Source organism: Dermochelys coriacea, chromosome 17 (genome assembly GCF_009764565.3).
Source record: "Dermochelys coriacea isolate rDerCor1 chromosome 17, rDerCor1.pri.v4, whole genome shotgun sequence".
In the NCBI taxonomy this organism is placed as follows: Eukaryota; Metazoa; Chordata; order Testudines; family Dermochelyidae; genus Dermochelys; species Dermochelys coriacea.
The window spans coordinates 3,165,844-3,181,875 of record NC_050084.1 but is presented as its reverse complement, the minus strand read 5'-3'; the positions used below and the strand labels follow the sequence as shown (position 1 = coordinate 3,181,875).

General features: G+C 45.0%; 1 protein-coding gene across 15 annotated transcripts in view; it reads right to left on the bottom strand.

Moving 5' to 3' along the window:
• Nucleotides 1-16,032, bottom strand: part of SPECC1 (sperm antigen with calponin homology and coiled-coil domains 1) — a 168,479-nt gene that overhangs the window by 66,427 nt on the left and 86,020 nt on the right. For all 15 annotated transcript variants that reach the window (XR_006276237.1, XM_038375246.1, XM_043499483.1 and 12 more), the window contains 4 exons: nt 8,617-10,190; nt 5,842-6,049; nt 5,114-5,187; nt 2,713-2,891 (listed from right to left, as the gene is read on the bottom strand). Coding sequence is in view for 14 of the 15 variants with exons in the window: in XM_038375246.1 (XP_038231174.1) it covers nt 2,713-2,891; nt 5,114-5,187; nt 5,842-6,049; nt 8,617-10,190 (2,035 nt within the window). In the remaining variant the exon portion in view is untranslated. The remainder of the gene's footprint in view (nt 1-2,712; nt 2,892-5,113; nt 5,188-5,841; nt 6,050-8,616; nt 10,191-16,032) is intronic.

Here is a 16,032-nt window from a genome sequence, read left to right as displayed (position 1 = left end):
CAACCAGAGGAGGAGGAAGAGGAAGTGGTGGGACAGTACCCACCTTATAAGCTTTAGCCCAGCGGTTAGGGCACTCAGCTAGGATATGGAGGACCCAGGTTCAATTTCTCACTCTGCCTGATGTGGAACAGGGATCTGAACTTGGGTCTCCTGCTTTGCAGGAGAGAGTGCCCGAACCATTGGTCTCCTTGGTTTCTCTTGTTGAAACTGTTCCACTGTGTATAAATGACCCAATAGTTACTGGAGCAGGAACTTGAGCCACTCATCTCCCAGGTGAGTGCCACAACCACCAGGTACAGAGCAATTCTCACTCTCTCTCTCTCTCTCTCTCTCTCTCTCTCTGGCCCTGACTATTAAAGTACAACAGCATCAGCATGTGAGAGATTATAGCGGCATGCCTTCAGCACCAGAGCTATGCGGGCATAATCCCATAGTAGACTCAGCCCATGCAGATGAAAGGGTTTTTTCCACTGGCGTAGGCCCATCTTCCTGAGCGACAGTAGCTAGCTCTACAAAAGCATTGACACCTAGCTGTGTCTACCCTCGGGGTCAGGGTTGGCATAACTACATCAATCAGAAAGTCGAGTTTTTCATACCCCTCAGAGATTTAGCTATGTCAGCCTAAATTTTAAGTGTAGATTAGGCTTGAGACCTGCCCCAGAGTATCCCACAGTCCAGTGGTTAGGACATTCCCTTGCAATGGGGGAGATCTAAATTCAAAAGCCTGCTCCATATCAGGCAGAGGGAGGAATTGAACCCAGGCCCCCACAGGTCAAGGGAGTGCCCTTACCATTGAGCTAAAGACAGTAAGGAACACAGCACCACCGTCACCATCTCTTCCTCCTCTATTCTGTGAATCTAGTGCTTCGGAACATTTCATTTGATAACAATTTTGGTTGAGATCGACTTATCAATTTTCTGTTTTGGTGAAAGTGAAACTGGATTTTTTTGGTTTTATGTTTTGTTTCATTGTTCAGAACTTCCAGAGAACTGAAACATTAGTTGTTCACCCAGCTTTAACTGGGAGCTATACTCTTCATCCTGCTCTTAGCATCTGTGATGCCATCAACACTAGCAATGAAAAAACAGCACAGAATGAGAGTCTTGGCTGATAATTTGATTGTCTTCCTTTTGTTTTAAAAATGTATTCACTGGTAGCTTTTCATTCCACACGTATCAGGGACCCCATTACTGAACTTGGATCTTAAACACATTCTTTTAAAAAACATTTCTGCCCATGTAAGGCAGGAATTGTGATTCACCCACCCTGACAAAGCCTTCCCTGATCCCTCGCCACTCCCATCCCATCTCTTCTGTGCAATGGCTACTCCGGAAGCTATTGCATGGTAAATATCAGGACAATATGAGCAGTACAAGCTTCACTGCATTACTCCTGAAAGAACTGGCAGAACTCACTGTATTCCAATGGCTGCCACATTCAGTTTACATGGACTTATTGGGGAAGAGAGATTCAGTGGGGGTGTAGGGAAGCAGGGAAAACCTGATATATATTTTTGGTAAGTGACTTCCTTCTCTACCTCCCTTAGCTGTGCAGCTTTCTTTTCATTGGCTCTGTACAGATATAACCTCTGCAGCTCTGAATCTGCCTGTGCCAGTGCAATAGGAGCATGTGGTACTGTCCTCTTTATAAATTTCAGCCCTCTTTCCTATACCCCTTCATTTCCAACATTTCTTCAATTCCGTTCTGTAATTGTACTAGTTAGCACTATAAAACTTTTTGGAATGAAAGATGCTTCACAAAATATCTTGCACTGCATGGAGATCCTGATACAATGCCCTGAGCTGGTTCCAACTCCTACTGCATAACTCATACCTGGCCCTTACGTGCAAAGTGGTTGCCTCTTCCAGAGTGAACACAGTGTATACTGCTCACAGAACACGTGGCATCTCTCTCGATTATTTTAAAGTGCATGTGATAATCCAAGGGTTGGGGTGAAGGACTAACTTGAATCTAGCAACACTGAAGCCCATCAGACTATTCCAACTGTACCCTAAATGTTCTCACAATATAACATTTCACCCAAAGTAATTTTAACTTTCACAGAGGGATCAGACTCAGATCATTCCACTAAGCTCAAAACTGGGGGCAGGCGAGGGGATCCCAATCAAGGGCTTGCTGCCCAGGGTGAGGATTTCCCAATATTCTCATCAACCATTCAGTCAGTATGTACTGGACTTGCAGAACACAAAGGTCCAGAAAGTCCCTATTTTTGCCCACAACAGTGCAACCCAGGTTCTCATCTCAAAATAGGTAGCTAATTTTCAGTTTATTCCATGAGATATGTTGAGCCATCCTAGGATCATTGCAAAACAGCAAGGGGCTGAACCCAACTGTGCAGTCAGTTATGGAGGCAATAATACACTGCATAACAGAGTCCAAAGGACAAAGCTGCAGGATAAATACTGGTCACCACTTTATTTAATCCTACCCATCTGTGTATAAAGATCATAGTCATCCACACAAACAGCTGCAAACCTTAGGGCATCTAGTCATTAGGTAACCCTTACAAAGCCTGCACTCATGGCCCAGTTGGGGGAACTGGAGAGCACCCGAGAAAGACAAAACCCACAAGAGGGATTAAAAACAGAAAACATACACATCTGGGTCAATGCAAAGTTAGAGGCAAAGCACCATCTGCATTCACATTAGCTGCCATAGAGACAAGGACCCGGCCCTTGTGAGCGACTGACCTGCTGCTGCCCTGCAGTTCCTCCAGCTCCTTCTGCAGCTTGACACTTTTCTCCTCTTCCTCCTGGAGCTTCCTCTTCACCACCCGCAGCTCCTGCTGAGCCTCACACTTGATATCATTGGCCACCACCACTGCAGTCTGCAGGTCAGCTTGAAAACGCCTCCACTCCTCTGTATCTTCCTAGAAAGGGCATGTACAAATATGGGCTGAGTAGGAATGTTGCTACTAGAGATGGACACATCACACATTGCAAATCACTTTCTCAGTGATCACTGATGACTTTTGTGGCATGTCAGAGTTTCATGATGATGCTGAGGTCACAGAAGATATGTGCCATTTGGTAATGACAGGATTGCCAAAAAAAGAACTGACACTAATTTGTGTTACCTTTTCCATCTGAAAAGGAAATCAGAGTACTTATTACCATTATCCACTTATCTAACAATCTTAGGGCTGCAATAGCACTAGAGAGCAGATATTGCTGTGGAAAGATGAGCTCCTTTCTGCTTCATGTCCCATCATCAGCTATACAGCACTGGCCACCCCGAAGCAGGGGAAGTTCATGGAGAAAGAAGCACAAGTATCCTGGAGACCTGGACTAAACCACTACAAATTACAGGAAACTCATCCTATTCCTCAGCTCCCTCATTGACTGCCACACCTGCTTCCTCTTTTTTGGAGAGAAAAGAACTGAATAAAGCAGAAAGGATATGCTCTGATATTCAGGTATATTTGGCAGTTCCAGCATTTTTAGTTTGTGCATATATTTACTCTGGAAATCACAGCTAGAGACGAAGGACCATATCTTGACATAAATGTCCTAGTGATATCAGTAGGATATCTGCATGTGGACTGATGGCGTGGGATGGTTTTTTATATGGAATACAGACACTTGGACAGAAACACGTCATCTTTAGGTCAGTAACAGAACTTTAGCAAGCTTGTTCTATCAGCAGCAGCAAATGGGCTTTGCCTGTTGTGATGGTCAGTAGCAGAGTTATTTAAAAACTCTTCTCCGCATATTAGTTAGTTAATATTTGTACATAGCTTTGAAATGTAACATGCTACCTAGGTGCCAAAGATTATTACTTGCTTGTAGTATATGTGTTTCTTAGATGCTAATGTAATAGGCAGATCTTCTGGGCCTGTTAAATGTTGCTTCACTTGGATGTAGAGGCAGTGGTGAGCTGGAGCCGGTTCGCGCTGGTTCGCTAGAACCGGTTGTTAACTTTAGAAGCCCTTTTAGAATCGGTTGTTCTGCGAGGGACAACCGGTTCTAAAAGGGCTTTAAATTTAACCGGCCAAAAGTGGTGCCTTAGGCGCCAACTCCACAGGTGCTCCAGCCCTGGAGCACCCAAGGGGAAAATTTGGTGGGTGCAGAACACCCACTGGCAGCTCCCTGCCATACCCCCGGCCCCAGCTCACCTCTGCTCCGCCTCCTCCCCTGAACGCGCTGCCCCACTCTGCTTCTCCGCCCCCCACCCCGGCTTCCCGTGAATTAGCTGTTAGCGTGGGAAGCCAGGGTGGGCCGAGAAGCAGGTGGCAGCTTCCCGCTCAGGCCCAGGGAGGCGGAGTGAGCTGGGGAAGGGGGGTGCGAGGAGGGCCGCCCGCGCCGCAGCAGGTAACCCGGGGGGCCGCGCAGGGGAACCGCTCCCTGCCCCAGCTCACCTCCGCCACCCTCGGCCTGAGTTTGAAGCTGTGGCCCGCTTCTCTGCCCTCCCCGGCTTCCTGCAGAACAGTTGATTCGTGGGAAGCTGGGAGAGGGGGCACGGAGAAGCAGAGAAGGGCAGTGCATTCAGGGGAGGAGGCGGAGTGGAGGTGAGCTGGGGCTGGGCGCGGGGCAGGGAACTGCCGGTGGGGGCTCTGCACCCACCAAATTTTCCCCGTGGGTGCTCCAGCCCCGGAGCACCCAGGGAGTTGGGGCATGGATGGGGCACGGGTCCTGGGGTGGGGGGGGTCAAGGAACGGGGTGATTGGATGGGGCAGGAGTCCCAGGGGAGCAGGGGTGGGCAACGACCACCCTCATGGGGTGAGGAGGGAACCCGTTGTTAAGATTTTGGCAGCTTATCACTGCGTAAAGGCCTGTGTCAGCTATAGACATGGGCTTATTAACCCTGGTCTGGCAGAGGTTTATGGCATCTGCAAAGAGACTGATGTCTCTAAACAATAACCGTATTGCCAGGTGCTGCCCAGCCTAGCAGTAACACTGCTATCAGAGCAGCCTGGATTGTATTTCCCTCTCAGCCAAAGAGAAAGTCAAACTCCTCAGAGTGAATGGGGGAGTGGGGGAGGCCTTTTTTTAAGATATTTTGATAGCCGGCAGATGGGTCTTTTGAAATGAAATATGGTGTTTGGTCCAAAGCCAGCAGTCAGGTGAAAACACTGAGGAATCTGACCATCACCTTTATCTGTTTAGTCAGACCCTTCAGCTGCCTCTCCAGATCCAGTTTGTGCTCTTCTAGCTTCATCACATTACCTGCAAATAGTCAAGATGGGAAAAACTATTAGAGACGCGATGCCCAGGGTGAAGAGTGGGTGAGGGAATCAGCACCCTTGATGATGCCCATGTTAAAAGCCAGTACTGAACCAAACTCTTTTGTCTATGAGACAGTGGATTTAGCAGTCAGAAACTTGAAATTGAATAGCCACGTTCTGGGCTTTGTCCCAGATATGGAAGCTTATAGGACTGTATACACATCACATATTCACTGGGGTTCCCAACTCTAGGTAAAAAGTTTAGAAAGTGAGATGTGCAACTCATGCCAGCAGGTGGCACTTTTCCATTCCCATAACACCACCACCACCTAGCTCTTATATACCCATATCATCAGATATCAAAATACTTTACAAAGAAAGACAATAAACCCAGTTTAAAAGCCAACATCTAGATATGGGCAATATTCCATTCAGCTGAAGGATAGAGAGTTTGGAGATTTTCATTACTATTATTTCTACAGCGCCACGCGTACGTGTAATGCTTTACACACAATAAACGGAGCAAGTCCCTGCCCCGTGAAGACTGCAGTCTAATTGATGAGACTGGTCAAAGTGGGAATTACTAGACACCCTCCCCTTCCCCACACTGCTCGAGTATGTGCCTCAGCCCTGGCTCTGGGCCTGCTCCACCTACTCTCCAGTTCACTGATGAGCTGGTTGCTGTGCAGTTTGATAGCACGTTGCTGCTCCACCTGGTCCTCCAGCTCAAAGATGATCTCCTTCAGGTTTTTGATCTCAGACTCATTCTCAGAAGTTTTCTCCTGCAGCTTCAGGCTGGTTCTGCTCAGCTGTTCAGCCTGTCGGTCATACAGTTCCTTCAGCTGACCACATTCCTTCTCCACCTGGAAGGAAGGAAAGAAAGCTGGAAGTCTGCCCTGGCAGCTCACTGACAATAGGACAGACTTTAGTGGATGTTCCATGCACTGAACAGGATTGGCCCAATGTTCTAGGCACTGCACAAACTCAGGAGTTTTAACGCACCTGACAGTGAGCTCCAGGAACTGTGCATGAGCTGTGCTTTGTCAACACTCTTTTCACAGCAGAAAGGTAATATCAGGAAGGGGCAGGAGAGGAAATTAAGTCTGCTAGATGGGAGAGAAATTACAATTCTAAATCAATCTCTGCAGCCAAGGTATAGAGCAATGTCTCCTCTTGAAAGTCAAAGCCCCTAGGCATTCCATTGCTATGTCACATTACGGGAGAGTGATAGAGCTAGAGTTGGGCCTAGAAGCAAACCTGTTTGTCTACATTAACCATTTCACTGCTGCCTCTCTATGGCATTTGCAGTGGATGGCCAGGATGTACGTGGTAGCTCTGGCTGCTCCAGGGTAAGTGAACTTCCCAGATATACTGCACCTGGAATTACTGAAGGTGTGAATGCACTGCAGTTCAGCTGATGAGTTTAGACACAGAGATCAACAGCAGTGCTTCCAAGGACAAGGGAAGTGCGAGCCTCTCAGAATAGGAAACAGGGTTCTGGAAAACCGAGGCACATGCTGTCAGTTCTGTGGCCAGAACTGGCAGAGTTTGGCTACAGGGAAGCCTTAGAGAAGCCTGTGGTCTTGTCTGGGTGTCACAAATGGCAAAACAACCTAATTCAATGGAAGGAAAGAGTAAAAAGGAGGAAATTTGTGGTTTAAAAACAAAGCAATAAAAAAAGCAATACAAATTTAGTGCAGAGTTGGAGCATTCAGCAGTTTTTCATTTATTCTTCATAAAGCATAGCCTCAGTGAACATGCCAACACACTAGGGAGTCTCCCCTACTATATTCCATTTGCTGTGGTCACCTACTCCAGCTGAAAGGACATCTGGATTTCCTAAATCACTCAAACCATAGAGGTGCTTTTTGGCAATGCTCTCTTCCTCTCCAACTACCCAGCTCCATAGTTCTTCCCACGATCCCCTCCCCTGGCCAGGAACCATGGTGGACACTGGTGCTCTCTCTGAAGTGGTAGACATTAATCAGAGGCTTGCATGATAGTTACACTTACTCTGGGACACCCAACAGTGCAGATACACTCTGAACCCCTGGGCTCAGATGGAAAATGGAATCAGTAATGATTTAGAATTGCTGAGAACTGAAAGTAAGGGGAAGAAGCTATAAACTACAGAACTAGGAAAGGGAAAACTGCTCTAAAACAAATTGTTTCTGTAGCCATTAAATAAGTGCTTGATTTCAGTTTTGTAAAACATCACACATGACATGGCATTTAAAAAACTGTTCTGGAATCCCAAACACTGCACTAATAATGTCAGTTAGGGTCAGCTTTACGACAGTTTAACAGGATATATGACTTGGGAGGGTGAGGTGGCAGGCAAGAAGAGGTGGGCAGTGCAGGGGACACTATTTTCTGTCCTGATGGACTCAGTTATCTAACAGGACTTTTCTGTCTCCTCCAATTGTCATATAGAGACAACTTGGGATCCACATCAGCAGGCTATATGTTAATTCCCACAAGGCAAGGTGCTAGCTACACCACTGCTATGTTGCCAGATACTATTCAGGACCACTACATTACTCTTCCCTTGAAATTCCTTTACCTCATCTATCAACACCCAAGCTCCCTGAAAGGCAAAGGAGACTTACTGTCTTGGATGAAATCACATCAGTAAAAGTCAAACAAAAGACCTTCCATGAAAAGGACCACACTAATTAAAAATGGAAATGACCAATTAGACCATCAAGTCAATTTCTCTACCAGGCAAGATTTAGTCCTCAAACAGATTACATGCCAAAAGCATATAAAATTGCTAATGTGCTGATACTTCGTATCTGAATTCAGTAGGATGGTCCAATATTATCATATTCATGTTTTTACAAAATTTCATTTTGGGCTTGATCCTGCATCATTTAGAGTCAACTGACTTGAAGCCATTTACTTCAATGGATGCAAGATCAGACCCTTTGTTCTCATGCCAGTAACACTGGTAGGACCAGTCATTTGATTCACTACTTGGTAAACCAACATGATTCGGCCTGACTTTAAAATTTGCTGTTCACTAACCATCAGTAATTTAGTTCTCTTTGAATACAGAAACCTGATACTAGGAATTTATGCTTGCTCAATCAGAAAATAGACCCAATATCATGTGACCTATGAATCCAATCAAAACTAACTAGTGTAACTCAAATTTCAAATCTTGAGTACTCACAGTGAACTGCTCACAAATGATCTAAACACCGGGAATTAGTCCGCAAATAATTCTGAGAGAATAAATTTGCAAAAAATCCTATATAACTTGCACATTTGTCAAAGGAAAAAATTAATGGATTAGATTATTCACTATGAATTATTCATTCAGATCTACTTCATTACTGGTCTTTGTCTCATGAAGAAACCACTGTATTGGTTGATAGTGGAAGGCGGGCATATGGTGGCATTGAATGTGAATCTATTTTTGTCTTACCTTGGCCAGTAGACCCTGGACATGTTTTACTTCACTGTTTGCCTTCAGCAGCTCTTGTTTGAGCTCTGTACAAGCCAGTTCTAACTGATCCTTCTCTGCATGGGCCACTTTCAGCATCTCTTGCACCTCAGAGTTGTCAGTAATACATCCCATTGCATTGATCTCTGCAGCTTTTTGTTTCTCACTTTCTAATTGAGTTCTGAGAGATCCATTTTCAATCTTCAGGCCTTCTAAGGAAACTTTACAGTTCTCTAGAGACTTTGCCACAATGCTGTTGTTCTGTCGTTCCATTTCCAAAAGCCCACCCAACTTCTCATTTTCCTCTCTCAGGCCCTTGATCACCTCCTGAGCATCTTGATGCTCCCTTTCTAAGCTCCGTAGGCTGCTGGATAATTGTTGCTGGATGTTGAGCAGCTTTTCTCTTTCAAACTGTGCTTTCTCAAGCAATTCTGTGCATTTCTGCTCCAGTTCAAGGATTTTCCCCTCCTGAACTTTGGTTTCTTCATTCTTGGATCGCTCTTGTAAGAGAGTCATCAGCTTTTCTTTTTCTTGACTAAGCTGTTCTGCTCTCTCTTTGTGCTGATGAAAGGAGGTCTCCAGCAGAGCCTTCTCTTCCACTAGCTTCTCATTTTCTGCTGTCAGCTCCTGCACCATTTGTTGCTGGTCTGACAGCTCCTGCAAAGTGGCTTGAAGCTCTTCTGCTGTGCTGTGGTGGTTTTCTTCCATTTTTTGTATCTTCTCTGTCAGGGAGGCCACAGAAAGGTCACTAATGTTGTTTGGAGAACTCCCTGTGGTGGAGCATCTGGAACCCTTAAAGGGGTTGCTGTTGGAGGAGGTTGGCCTAGAAGGTACATCTGCTATATGTTCAAAATCAGATGCATCGGGTGACAAAGAAGCTTTAGTCACATCACTGCTAGAAGAACCTGACTTTCGCACTGCTTCTCCATTCACACTCTGTCTGGGCTCATCTGGTTCACCTCTCAATAGATTTTTTTGGGGGCTTCCAAAACTTGATTCTTGAGTGATTGGGGTTGTGAAGCTGCTGTCACCCCCGCTGCTTGTTGTTGTGTCCGAGAGAGGGGAGTGCTCTAGATAAATCAGTTTCTCCTTCAAAACCCGGTTTTCTTCCACCAGGCTAGCAAGCTCTTTTTGAAAAGTCCTGTTCTTTTCCTGAAGAGTCTGTATTAATGGGTCTATGTCACCAGGCGACAATGGTAACGTTTCTACATTTTGGTCTGAAGCACCAATCCCTTCAGAGTTAACTGACCCTTTGTCTTTGCATTTCTTCAGCTCACTCCGGAGCTTGGTGATTTCAGTGTCTTTTGTCTTTGCTTCTGCCAAGAGTTCCTTAACCTGGGACTCCAGAACTGCCTTGTCCCCAGTTTCATTCTCTTGCTTGGACTTGGCAGAAGGACGCAGGTGCTTAGTAGGGGTGGGCGTGCCCGAAGAAGTTGGGCTGGGCTGAGTTTTCCTGGTGTTGGCTGGACCACGCAACACAGCTCTCTCTCTGGAGACAGTTGATGAAATTTCCCGAGGAGCAGGAATCCCTGTGCGCTTCGCTGATGAAACAATTCCTTGAAGAAAGGCAGAGAGAAGAGATGAGACACATTCAGTAATTTCCTATGTGAAACAAGTCATGTGACAACAAAGTTATGGCCTACAGATGCCATGGGAAAACACCTGGATGTCTGAATAGCTTCGGTCATGGCTGAGGGTATGGATTTCTTCATCATGAACACTTGTATTAATTTCATATTCTCTCCTCCTCAGGAAAGGAGCAATCTGCTCAACTCCTTCCACTAGGCAGCATAATCTGTAGCTGCTTCAATATATTTTTAAAGTGTAATGCCAAATTCCATGATGTTAATTGACTGCAAAAAAACAATGGCATCCTTCATTATTTTAATTATATTATGTTAACTGTATTGAAATGCTTAATTAAAAACTGATGGGCAGTGTCTAGAAGAAAAGCCCACTAACCTTGGACACGTTTCTGACTTTGGTTGTAAAACCAGGTATTACCAGCACACATAAAATTGATTTATTTACATTTTAATCAATTTATAAGGAACAGTTTTAATGAGAAGGAAAATTAACCAAAGACGAGCAGATAGAGATGGCTAATGGGCCATGGATAGGTTTCTATTGGAAGAAATAAATGAGAATCTGTTTGCAAGGTAGACTTGTTACTCTTGGGCCTTGAGCCCATCTGATTAGCACGGACTCTCAGCATCTTTAATGCAGCAATGGTCCACTCAGAACTCATAAAAAAGGCAGATGGCACAGGGCGCTTATGATGCTGAAAGCATCCTGACCTGTTTGGTAGATGGCTTGTATTTTTTCCTGGTGTGAATGAGCAATTATTTCAAGGTATCTTCTTGTGAACCACTTATGATAGAAATTAATTGCATATCTCCACTGGAAAGCTGGCAATCCCAGCTTTCCAATAATAGATTTAAGTTTTCCCCATCTTTGGTGGTGCTTCATGAGGTAACAGCTCTTAAAACCACATTATTCCAATTATACTCTTGCATAGCTACTATTGTCTTGTGCTTGTTGAATAACATCCTGACCTGAGATCTAGCCCATGTGCACTGAAAAAGGGTTTAAATTCTCATATAGAGTTAGTTAAATAGGACCTCTGGAGCAGAGAAATTCTCACCACTGGAAACCTAAACACAAACACAGAAAATTCTGTTTCTGCAGGTTCTCAGAAACACAGAAAACAATATGGGGAATTCACTTAGAACTGTTTAGCATTTTAAAAGCCCTACCAGCCCATGGGATGGGTGACAAGGAGACAGGAGGGAAGTTGATGCTGAAATCTTCATTTCCATTCTAATGACAAAGTTTTTACTTGCTTACAAATTCACAATATTTAAAATGGAATTGGTGAAATTCCACAAAAATTCTGGAAGTGGTAAAGTTACTGAGAACAGATCTCTGTAGTTAGGTAGAAAAGGGAGCCCTGGGTATGGAAGCAACCCAGGGTCTGTTATGACAATTGGGCCTACAAATTTACCTGAATTGTGAGTTCCACCTTAAAAGCTGTGTAAAAGTTCGTGAGATGTTACCATGAGCTAAAAAGATAAATGTTGATGGGAAAAGGTACGAAGGGGAGACAGAATAACTGAGTTAGTCTAAACTAAAGGCCAAGTTAATATAATTCAAGGACTGTGTTTAAATTATGCTTGTTAAAAGATATGGAGCAGGAAGCTAATGAACCAAAACTGGTATGTCAGATATTAGGCCTAATTGGTGGACAAAATAATGAGGGGATGGGCTATTTCACCCATCACTTCTTTTTTTGGTCCTTAAAAGAAAGATTTTGAGCAGAAAGGATGAAAGAAAGCAAAAAGAAGAACAAACAAAAGGAACAGATGCTACTGGAACAAGCTTCACCTCATGGCTCCCACCCCATTGATCTTGGGACCCCAGCCCTTCATCACCTTAATCCTAAAAGGTGTACTGACCAGAACAGGCCAGAAACAAATGAACCCAAATGACACTGCCATCCCTACTGGCTCCAGCTGAATCCCAAACACCAAATTAAGATGAAACAGGATCAAGCTTTAACAGAAACATCAACAGCAGCAGTGGCAGCTCCAGCTCATCTAAACTACAGGGTTGCCACCTTTCTAATTGCGTAACAGGACCCCTAAGGCCCTGCCCCACCTCTTCTCTTGAGGTCCTGCACTTTCTCTGTCTTTTCCCCCAAGGCCCTGCCCCTATCGCTCACTCCTCTTCCAAGCCCCACCTTTCCCATTGCTCCCAGGATTGTCTCCACCTCACCACCACCCTCTGCTCTGGGTCTGGGACAGGAGCTGCTGTAGCCTAACAAGGAGCTGCCTTCAGGTAGGAGGCGGCCCCAGCTGAGCAGGGGCTGGCACGAGCTAATGACCCAGAGCCTCCCGCCACCTCATGGTAACTTGGCTTTTGTTGGTAATGTACTGACTGGACACTGCCGGGTCTCTTTTTTGACACAACCCTACTCAACCATCTTCTTCTCTTTTCCCCAAAGAACAGATGGTATTAAAGATGGCAATAACTAAGAGACTGTCAAACGCAGGAATTTTTCCTTCTAAAACTCTCCAGCTAAAGGGAAAGGGAACAAGGGATGTTGTCAAAATGAAAGCCCTACTTAATACTTTACATTACAAATGTTTTAACTATTTTTCCTTCTTTTCTTTATCTTTAATAAAAGATTAAAATGATTTTTAATGGTGTGTTTGACATAACATTGAACACTGAGATCTTTATATCATGCCTTGAACCTTCTTTAACACTGTTTAATGTTGAATAGTGACTGGATTATGTTAACACCTTTGGCTCATTTATTCCATCTAACTTAATACAACAGTCCTCCTAATGGGCTGTTTGTCACAGCTCTCAGTCTTAACTAGACTTTGGAACACAGAATCTGTGGGTGCTGGAGAGAAGCATCATGGGTGCTCAAAGCCATGGAAGGGTTATCAAGGGTATGATGAAAGAAGAAATAGTGGTTTAAGGCTGGCACACGTGGCATGATACAAGGGAACTATTACTCCTACTTTATAGGTAAAAAAACTGAGACAAAGAGGTTAGGTGACTTGCCTAAGGAGAAAAACAAAGTCAGTGGCAAAACTGGGATTAGAATTCATGGAATTCCTGACTCCTCAAGCTACCTGGCCTTGTCTGACACATACTCCACTACAGAAAAGTGCTATTCCACCAAGGACATGGGTCTTATGGTTTTGATATAATTTAAGAGATGTAGGAGGAAAACATGGAATGCAGCCACACAACAGGGTCACAGCGAGCCAGGTGCTTGCAGTAGAGGGGAGCTCCAGGATCTGACCCTGGGTGAGTCCTAGAATCAATTACATTTTGCAGAATTTGGAAGCCTTTCTGCAATGACACAAACAAAGCTCTTATAATTCTAAGGGCAGATAACACCAAAGGGAGATCAGACCCTAAAACTCAGTGCTTGGATCTGAAGCAGTCATGTTGCAGGACTGCATGGCTGCTGCATTACATAGCAGGCAAATTCCAAATTCTCTCAACACAATTTTCCACACACTGAGAAAGCCACAGTGTGGCTCTTGCATTTTAGTCCTGCATGGCACCGAAGAGTTAATGGCGATCACACACTGTTTGCTCAGCAGCTCTTTGGAGAATGCAATACATTTATAAAACCCCCACAAATCGGGGCATCTCCTCCTTTCTCCGAAATAAATGTCCTGCAGCCAGCACAATAAACACGGAGGGACAATGAGAGGGTTGAAGAAAAGACCCCCCTAAAACAGAGAGGGGACTTTGCTCCAGAGAGAGCACAGTAGCAGCTCTGTGTAACATTAAAGGCAGGATAAGGCAGAAGACAAAGGCTGCAGTGTTTATGGGAAGAGATAGCAGGAATATTCTGGCTGGACTGCAGGCAGCCCACACAGCCAGGCTACATTTAGTCATCTACAGCTGGCGAAGCCAGCATGCCATAGCGGCTCTCAGCTCCCCGGTAGAAAGCAGAACGGAAGCAGAGACTAGGTTTTTTCCTTTCCAATTCAAAGGGCCACCAGTGGAATGCTGGATCTTAAAACTCATTTTACACATCACATAACGGGAGCACAGGCCCATCACTTAAACCATGGGAGGTTCCCATTATTTAACCCAAGGGCTCCCACTTGCCAAGAGCAGGCATTTCTGAACTGCATGCCCTTCAAGCGCAGGGGAAGAACAAGGCCCTTGGTTTCCATGCACTAACACCCAAGACTGGAATGTGGGGGAAATCAAATGGTCTGTGACATGTAATAAGTGTCACTTCCAGCTGCGGAAAGCTCAGTACAGCTCTTTGTGGCTCAGAGGGGTAGAGACACCCTTCATCTAACACCTGGGGGATGCAGCTGCCCATAGTGAGAGAAAGGCCTTGTCTGAACCTTAGCTGAATCTTGCACACTCAATGGGACGGTATAGACATACCCTATGCACCAAGTAGATGCATGCCTGCTGCGTGCATACCACATACAGCCAAGCAAACTATAAATCATACCACAGATTTCAGAGGTAAAATATGCATTACACATGAAAACAGATATGCTGGGCACAGCTCATGTAATGTATTCTCCTGGACTGCTACTGAACATGGGGGATCCCACAGCCACTTTCTAACCAAACAGAGAGACTTGGGCAGAGCTGGCTGTTCAGATTCTTTCAGTGTAAAGCAGATATCAAGCAATCCACTCTTTGTGGACTTTGTGCAAATCTGATGAAGGCAGCACACTCATCTCTCCATCTCACGACATGTGAGCCACAGTGAAATAGAAATGGAAAAGGCAAGACTGCTTGCTAGCAGAAACATTCCATTCCCCACCACCTCTTCAGGCATCGTCACTGTTGCAATGCCAGCAGGTGGACTTTGCATTAGTATTCAAGATGAAGCTCAGAAGGATCATTTCTTAGCCATCCAGTAGCTGAAGTTGTAAATCTGTCTGATATCCATGGGTCTGACAGTGCTATAAGCCTGGCTCCCAGATAATTTAGAGCCTGCACTGGTTTGGACCACTCTAAGTCAGTGATGTGACCTTGCCATCAGGTCAATACATGGTGACCTTGTGTCACAATGGGATGAAGCAATGCTGTCACACACTGATGCAATGTCATGGTGGGAGGAAACATCTCTAACATCTCAGGAACAACATGGCAGCTCTGCTAACTGGGCCAGCCTGCTTTTCATTCCTACCAGATGATGACTAGACTTGAACATGAGTAATGGAAAAGAGACAAGCACGTATCAAAACGAAGGACACCTAACAAATGCAACCAGCACTTCATCACTATGGCAAGTGGCATGGACTTTGAATTTTACCCCTGTCCCATGGGGTTGTAAGGCTCCATGGGCTGCTGACTTGTTCTCTAATAAATCACAATGCAATGGCCATCTCTCAAACACCATTACAATCCTGACTGCCTGTTCCTGCTGTTAAAAATGTGCCCAATGCTCTCCATTATAAGGCATCTCAGAAACAGTTCATAATACTACAAAACCAAGGGTTTCTGTCACAAAGGAGACACCCTGGAACATAACCCAAAGGGGTGCTCCAGAGCATCATGTGTTGATTACAAAGCACTGAAGTGTGGAGCACTAAAATAAAGTTTATCTCATTGCGACTAATTTCTCCCCCTCAGGGTGACCTTCAGATGGAGCAGTCCAATGGTTACAATGGAATAGTCAGTCCCACAGCCTGAGGCTCCCTCCACGCAGAGTGATGGGCTAGGAATGTTCAGCCAGGCTGGTGACCTGATTAGCTGAGCACCTCAGGTGCTTTAAACATCCTGCTGAAGAATCCAGTAGAACAGCTCTAGTTCTCTCTTATTCCCCAGACCCCAGAATCCCACCTAACATGGATTAATGCTGCTGTTTTGAGTGGTGGACTCCTAAGGGAC